Here is an 8,782-nt window from a genome sequence, read left to right on the forward strand (position 1 = left end):
TAGGTCCTTTGTTTCTCTGGTTACATTTATTCCTAGATATTTCATCCTTTGGGTGGCTATTGTAAATGGTATTGCTTTCCCAATGTCCTTTTCAGCACTGTCATTGTTACTATAGAGGAATCCAACTGATTTTTGTATGTTGATCTTATACCTTGCCACTTTGCTGAATCTTGCAATGAGGTCTAGTAACTTTTTTTTACTGAGTTTTTGGTGTTTTCTATATATAGGATCATATCATCTGCAAATAGAGTTTTACTTCTTCTTTGCCAATTTGGATGCCTTTAATTTCCCTATCTTGCCGTATAGCTCTGGCAAAGACTTCCAAAACAATATTGAATAGGAGTGGTGACAAAAGGCATCCTCGTCTGGTTCAGGTTCACAGAGAGAAGTCATTCAGTTTCTCTCCATTGAGAGTAATGTAGGCTGTTGGTTTGTATATATGCTTTTAATTATGTTGAGGAATTTCCCTTCGATTCCTACTTTGTTGAGTGTTTTTATCAGGAATGGATGTTGGATTTTGTCAAATGCCTTTTCTGTATCGATTGATATGATCATGTGCTTCCTTTCCTTTTTCTTATTTATATGGTGAGTAACACTGATTGTATTTCTAATGTTGAATCATCCTTGCATCCCTGTTATAAAACCCACTTGATCATGATATATTTTTTGATGTGCTGCTGGATTCTGTTGGCTAGGATTTTGTTGAGAATTTTTGCATCTATTATCATGAGGGATATTGGTCTATAATATTCTTTCTTAGTGATGTCCTTCCCTGGTTTTGCTATGAGGTTTATGCTTGTTTCATAAAATGTATTAGGAAGTTTTCCATCCTCCTCTATATTCTGGAATAATTTGAGTAGAATCGGTGACAGCTCTTCACCTGAATGTTGGTAGAACTCACCAGTGAAGCCATCTGGGCCTGGACTTCTTTTGGTTGGGAGTTTTTTGATGACCTGATTAATTTCTTCTTTTGTTAGGGGCCTGTTCAGGTTTTTCTAAAAATGTTTACATTTTTAGATACTAAATACACTAAAATTCATTGGTGTATTTTTAATTAAGATTTCTGTATGATGTGAAATGGTAGCTCTAAGTTGGTCATTTTGTTTTTGACCATCTGGTTGTTCCAGCAGTTTGTTGAAAAGCTCACCCTTCCCCCAGTGTAGTTTTGAAATCAGGAAGTGAAAGTCTTCCAACTTGGGCCTTTTTCAAAATTGTTTTGGCTGTTCTGGAGCTTTTGCCAGTCCATATACATTTGAGGCTCACCTCATCAGTTTCTGAAAAAGAGCCTACTGGAATTTTAAAAAGCAAAAGTTTTATTTTTGTTGAAAATGTAAACAGCAAAGCAGACACCAATTTAGCAGTTTCATCATGTGCATTTCAGTGACATTGATGGCATTCTTGGAGTCATGCCACCGTCCTCAGTCTCCTTTTCCGAGTGTTTCCTCCACCGTCCTCAGGAATTCTGTGCCCCTTAAGCTTTGTCTCTAACACTGGAGTGTTGATGTTGTTATTAGATGCCATCTAGTTGATACCAACTCATAGCGACCCTATGCACAGCAGAATGAAATACTGCCCGGTCCTGGGCCAACCTCACTACTGTTACCATGCTTCAGTCCATCGATGCTGCCACTTGGCCAATCCATCTCGTTGGGGGTCTTCCTCTTTCTCTGACCCTCCACCTTACCAAACATGATATCCTTCTCCAGCGACTGGCCCCTCCTGACAATATGTCTGAAGTATGAGAGACGAAGTTTGGCCATCCTAGCCTCCAAGGAGCACTCTGGCTGCACTTCTTCCAAAATGGATCTGTTAATTCTTTTGGCAGCGCATGGCACCTTCAATATTCTCCTTCAACACCATAACTCAAAAGCATCAATTCTTCTACAGTCTTCCTTATTCACTGTACAGCTTTCACATGCATATGAGGTTATTGAAAATACCATGGCTTGGGTCAGGAGCACCTTAGTCCTCAAGCTGACATCTTTGTTCTTCAACACTTTCAAAAGGTCTTGTGCAGCAGATTTGCCTAATGCATCGTTTGATCCCTTGACTGCTGCTTCCTTGAGTGTTGATAGTTGATCCAAGAAGAATGAAGTCCTTGACAACTTCAGTCTTTTTTTTTTCCCAAGCCAAACTGTATCCAGCTTTATTAAAGATACTTTTCATAAACAATCATGGTATTCAGGCAAGACACGGGCAGACAATTGTTAACAGTATACAACAACTTTCAAACTCCCTTCTTTGATGGACTACCAAAATCAGAAAGCCACTATAAAACCCAATGAAATCTTCATCTGATGCTTTGAACAGGGAAAGTTTAGAGTGAAGGTTGACATTTCACATTTAGCATGTTGTTTAACAACTTTTCACCAGCCGACCCTGACTTTCAGAAAATGAAATGAAAAAGACAGAATGACCAATCTGAAGACCCACAGTCTCAACAAAGCGACCCCTGCTCTTTTGAGGGTGCCCCTGAGTTGGTACCACTGGAAAGCTCAGGTTCCCTGACACATGAATAACCAGTTCTCTGAGGTCAGGTCCCAACAGGTCTCTGGGTTTATGGGAGTCAAGTCTATGCTGAAGGCAGAGAGGGCGAAGAGGATATGAAGATGTAAAAATGAATTGTACTTTCCCTATACCACACGGTATTTGTGCGCCAAGGTGGCTAATGAGTATTAACGTCAGGGAGTCCCTCCTCCTGGGAACCAAGAGGGAGTCTTCTCAAAACCAGATGGGAAAGGTGTTTGCTTCCATATCAATCCAGCTTAAGAGACACTGTATTAGTGACATTTGCCCCTTTCCCCAAAAACAAGGAAGTGTTTTGTGTGCTAACAACATAGCTTAAAAAAAAAAAAGTAAAGCAAAATTCTGCATTTTTATAAAACTTGATAAAAAATAGTATTTCAAACTGTACAGTCACCAGAAGTAGATAGTTATCAAAAATGCCCACACTTCACTTGGCATCCCCAGCACCTTCAGCTTTCTGTGCCTGGTCTGTTTTGGCATCTCTGTTTTCTGCAGGGTTATTTCCATCCTGGCCAGTCTCAGCTTTCCCCTTTTTCCCTTTGGGTACCTTCTCTCCCCTCTTTGCAGGGGCCTTTTTAGGCTTAGGTTCTGGTTTTGGAGAAGCAGGTTTAACAGATAACCTTGCGGATCTCCTCTGAGGTTCATTCTTCACCTTGGCTTTATCTCCCTTAGCATCCCCTTCAGCCTTTCTCTTGGGCATGGTGGCTTTGGCGGCGCGGCGCAGGCGCTGGATGCGGGGATGCGGCTATGCGCGGGCTTTGGTTGATCCGGGGGTCATTCTCGCCTCTTCTTCCCAGTCTTTTCTCTTTTGATAAGAATGTTGATAGAAATAACACTGGAGTTGTTGTTCAGTGCCAGCAAGTCAGGTCCTATCCATAGTGACCCTGTGTAGGGTTTGCAAGGAGCAGCAGGTGAGCTTGACCCACCGACCTTGCAGTTCAAACGGCTTTGCAGTCTGACGCATTAGCCCACTGTGCCACACCAGGACTCCAACACTAGAGTAGCTTGTGCCAGTTTGATCCCCGATACAGCACTCCTTGGAAACCCTACACATGGTCACTGAGTCGGAACGTTCTCAATGGCACTTAACTATAATAGTGCTTGTTACTTTGAAAAGCTCCAGATACCTGTTGATTTCAGTAATTCTCCTGGGTCCTCTCTTTGCTCTGCTATTATTCCATGGCTGCTGAGTCAGTTCTCCTGGGTGTAGAACTACCCTATAGCATTTCTGAGACTATAAATCTTTACTAGCCCCACCCAGCCTCATCATTCTTCTGAGGAGTGGCTGGTGGGCCTGAACTGCCAACCTTGTGGTTAGCAGCTTTTGATGCTTAGCTTATGGTGCCACCAGGGCACTAGATAGCTCTTTAAATTAACACAATGCTCAAGGCAGACTTTTTTTTTTTTTTTTAACTATTTAAGCTAAACTGTTGTTTGATTTAAGGAGCCCTGGCGCCTCAGTTATTCACCCAACTATTAACCAAGGAGAAGGTGGTGATTTGAACCTATCCAGCAGTTTTGTTGGAGAAAAACGTAATGATTCTTTCATGGCAGTAGTTTGGGGGTGGGAGTGGGGTTATCCAGTCTCTGTGGCTCTGAAAAGTCTGGATTTCATGAGCATTTGAAATTCTGTTTCATATTTTACCTTCTTTTCAGGAGTTTTCTGTAGTCTTTGAACAAAATGCTCAGGCATGGGGTGGCTGGCAACATCCAGTTCTGGTCTCAGGACAAAGGAGGTAGTTGTCTGTGGAGGCAATTAACCACACATTCCACTTCCTCCTCCTGTCTGGACTCTCTTCCTTCCAATGTTGCTTAAGGCAACAGAAATTACACTGAATCTTTTGATCAATTTGGGGAGAAAGGTAGGTGTAAACCACAAATGTTCAAACTCTCCAGCTGCTCTTCAGAAACTCTATACAGGGTTGCTAGGAATCAGCGCTTAGCAACAACATCATTATAATAGTATTATGTCTTCTGATCCATGAACATGAGATGTCTTTGTATTAATCAAATCTTCTTTTGTCTCTCTCAGTTTTTTTGAAATTTTACAGTGCACAAGCCTTGCACTTCTTTATAAAAATTTATTCCCACGTATTTTATTCTTTGGAGCCCTAGTGTGATGCTTTGGATTCACGAGCTGGACTGCAAAATCAGTTTGAGCCGCAAGGTCGGTTTGAACCACAAGGTTGGCGGTTCAAGCTCAGCAGCTGCTTCATGGAAACCCTATGCAGGGTTGCTGTGGGTCAGAACCAAATCCATAGCATATAACCACTGCCAACCATCTCTTGGCTTTGCTTAATCATTTTACTGCCATGTATGTATTTAACTGTAAAGAACACGATGTACACTTCTGCCTGTTGTCCTCGATGCACATTTAATTGTAGTGAAGGGATTTTTCTATGACACCTTTATCTCATCATTTTCCTGAGACGGCTGTTTTAAAGCATGACTTATAGTTCATTCATGTTCAGAGCTTAATGGTCTTCCATCATGTGAGCACATGGCAGCTTGTGGTCTTTGGATGGCTTTTGCCATTTCGGTCATGGTATGAACCACACATGGTATGAACTACACTTCTTGCTACACATGGGCTAGAGGGTGGGATAATGCTGAAATGTTTTCCTGAGTGGAGTCCCAACTGTGCTCTAGGTCATTCCTCCAATGGTGTATTAGTTTCTTATTTCCAATGTGGTGGTAGGGTGCCGCTGAGTAGGGGCCAACTCCCAGTGACCCTTACTGTATAGGATTTCTAAAACTGTAAATCGTGATGGGAGCAGAAAACTTCATCTTTGTCCTTTGGAGCAACTGGTGGATTTGAACTTCTGACCTGTAGGTTAGCAGTCCAACGTGTAACCCACCAGGGCTCCTGTGTAGTGACTTAAAACAGCAGGTGTGTAGCGGGTCTCATGGAGCTAAAATCCAGGTGTCGGCTGGGCTGTATTTCTCTCTGTATCCTCTGGGAGAGAATTTGTTTTCTTTCCTTATCCAGTTTCTAAAATGGCTGGATGCATTTCTTGGTTCGTGGCCCCTTTTCCATCTTCCAAGACAATAATGGCTGGTCACGTCTTACAGTGGGTAGACTGGGCGAATCCAGGGTAATGTCCCTAGTGTAAGGTCTGCTGATCAGCAGACAGATCCATCGGCTACCTGAGTTTCCCTTGGCCACATGCTCACAGGGTCAGTGGATTAGGACATAAATGTCTTCCGGAGGTCATTCTGTCCACAGCAGTTGGTGTTTGAGAGTCTTCATTATTCCACACTAATGGAAATTTGCACAGTTAGCAGCCCTGGTGGTGCTGTGGGGTAAGCATCGGGCTGCTAATCGCGGGGTTGACCATTCAAACCCACCAGCCATTCCTCAGGACAGAGATGAAGCGGTCTGCTCCAGCTGTGTGAGTTGCCATGGGTTGGGATCAACTCAATGACACTGGGTTAGATTTTTGGCTTTTGGTGTGTGTGTGATATTTAGCAAGTATTTTAAAATGATTTTCTTGTGGACTTAATGAGTGCGTGACTCAGGCAGACCACCTCCTCTCACTAAGCTTTGGTTTTCCTCTTGTAAAAATGGGGATCATTACCTATACTCCTTAGGGTTGCTGTGAGAATTACACGTGGCCAGGATATCTTGGACAAGTGGATTTGGTTGCTGGTGGTGATGTGCCGTGGAGTCAGTTCCGACCCATAGCGACTCTGCATAGGGTTTCTTTACGGAAGCAGAAAGCCTCATCATTCTCCCACGGAACAGCTGGTAGTTTCGAACTGCTGACCGTGAGATTAGCAACCCGATTCGTAACCACTACGCTACTGGAGCTCCTTGGACAGATGGATGCTGCCTGGAATATCTAAGAAAGTTAGTTAATAATGTTGTTCGTTATTTTCCTGTTTATTCAGTCACCCATTTATCTAATTGCTCCTAGGTGCCAGGCAAATACGTATTGAATACCCATTTATTTTCTGCATGGGGCGTGAAGTTTAAGGAGCTTTTTACTTTTATTGCTCTGCTACGAACTGTGCAGAATGGGCTGTGTTAAGGCCGGGGTCCCCTCAAGTGGTGAAATAACTCCATCCCTCTCTGCTCACATGCAGGCCTTTCTTTGAGGGAAAACCTAGTGAAACCCAAGCAGGGAGCCTGGGGGCGCTTTTCCTCTCTGTGTGGTCTATGTCATCCACAACTCGAGGCAGGAATGTCTTCACCCTTGTGTGGGCCTGGAATCCCATTAGGAAAGGTTTTCTTTTACCCCTAATGATATCATCACAGTTGCTACTGGGGCATGTTTTAGGGTGGTCTCCTCCACTTCCCCTGGAATCAAGCAGTGGTTGTTGTTGAGCTCCGTGGAGCTGATACTGACTCCCAGCGGCACCCTGTGACGGAGTAGAACCACCCTGTTAGGGTTTCCAAGGCTGTGAACAGCACCACAGCAGACTGCTAGACCTTTTCTCACAGAGCCGTGAGCTGGCTTTGAACTACCACTCCTTTTTGATTAGCTGCAAGCACTTAACAGTTGCGTCCCTAGGGTGCCTTTGCTGTTTTCAACTAAAGAGTAGCTTCCTCATTTCAGTTCTGAGTTTAATGTTTGAGTTTTTACTCAGTTCTCTAACTATGGCAGGTAGTTACTTGAATCAGAAGACACCTGTGTGAGACAGAACTAGCTGTTAACTTGCTGGCTTGTCCGTCTTAAGTCATTTTGATTTGGGGACCCAAATCAGTGCTGTCAGATATTAATATAGTGTGAAAATGACAAAGTTAATAGGGACTTTGAAAGGTTCTTGTTACCTGTAAATATGGTGTATGTATTGTGTGCTCCCACAGATGTGTATTATGGAAAGAACTTGTCTGTCACTATCCACTGATTGAAGAGACATGTTTGAACACATTTTGTATGGTATTAATTAAAACCCTATAGCAATACATTTTGTACCGGCTATCTGATGCACTAGACCACAAGGTCGGTTTGGACCACAAGGTCAGCAGTTCAAACTCAACAGCTGCTCCTTGGAAACCCTGTGCCAGGGTCACTGTGGGTCAGAACCGACTCAGCAACAACCTGATGAATAGGAGTTTGGGTACAAGGGAGCGTGGTTAGGTGGCGGGAATTCTTTAAAACAGATGTGACCGGTAGGGAAACCGTCCACACGCCAAAACATGTGGACCCTTAGAACTCCCAAATTGGTTTCATTCTGGACAAAATCCAACCCTTGATCACATTGTGTCTCCCAGGCAGATGCATGCCATGCCTACCAGATCGTCCATCGCAATGGGATTCCCGACGAGCAGATCATCGTGATGATGTACGACGACATCGCCAACTATGAAGAGTAAGTAGGGCCCCTCCCGACTGGACATCATGGCGTAGGACTTGGGGGCGTTAAATGGAAAAGAGGCCTGTCGGTGCACCCAACTCCACAGCGGTGCCTCCTGTTAGAATACAAACAGACCAAAGGTTGATCCCCAGACTCCCACAGCCAAAGAGTGGGTGATACTGGTCCACACTGAGGTTTGGACATACTCAAGGTCACCTTTCCATGTCCAAAACAGAGGAAGTGGGTACAGAAGGGTGTTTTTGTCTGGAGCTTTGAAAGGGTCTGGTGTGGCGCTCTAGGAAAAGCACTGGACTGCTAACCGTAAGGTTGGTGGTTTAAACCCACCAGTAGCTCCTAGGAAACGACTGAAGGGCACATAACAATAACAAACATAAGTTGCTTCTCACTTTGGGTTCTCCAGTCGCTGTCCCTTACCTTCCAGCAGGGGAACAGCCCAGAGCAGGGGACCCCCGGGAGAAGTGTCCTTAGAGACAGAGGGCTCTTGTTTGTAGGTTGGACCCCATCCCATGACCCCATTGTCCTTTCTAAATCCATTTACTTTTTACTTTTTATTTTGAATTGAGTGAGGGTTTACCTGCAACCACAATTGAGTGAGAGTTTACAGTCAACAAATCATACACTTTGTTTCAGCTCAACAATTGCATTCCCCTCCTTGCGGCAAGTTCCTATTTCCATTCCACCTACCTTCTTATCTCTTCTCAACTTTGTCCTTAAGAAAATGTTGCCCCTTTGATTTTTGCTTTTCTCCAGCTTTTTATTGTGAGTAGAGGTTTACAGAGCAGATCATCAGTTTTACATTCAACAAATCATCTATTTTGCTTCATTGTTGTTGTTAACTGCCGTGGAGTCGGTTCCGACTCATAGAGACCCTATACAGAGTTTCCGAGGCTGTAAATCTTTACAGGAGCAGAAAGCCTCATCTTTCTCCCGCGGA

The 8,782-nt window shown here is 43.8% G+C and overlaps 1 protein-coding gene across 1 annotated transcript in view; it reads left to right on the plus strand.

Moving 5' to 3' along the window:
* Positions 1-8,782, plus strand: part of LGMN (legumain) — a 50,296-nt gene that overhangs the window by 18,758 nt on the left and 22,756 nt on the right. The window contains exon 2 of the mRNA XM_006839561.1: positions 7,745-7,842. Within this exon, the coding sequence (XP_006839624.1) occupies positions 7,745-7,842 (98 nt within the window). The remainder of the gene's footprint in view (positions 1-7,744; positions 7,843-8,782) is intronic.

The sequence above is a fragment of the Chrysochloris asiatica genome, unplaced genomic scaffold (assembly GCF_000296735.1).
Source record: "Chrysochloris asiatica unplaced genomic scaffold, ChrAsi1.0 scaffold00025, whole genome shotgun sequence".
Lineage (NCBI taxonomy): Eukaryota > Metazoa > Chordata > Mammalia > Afrosoricida > Chrysochloridae > Chrysochloris > Chrysochloris asiatica.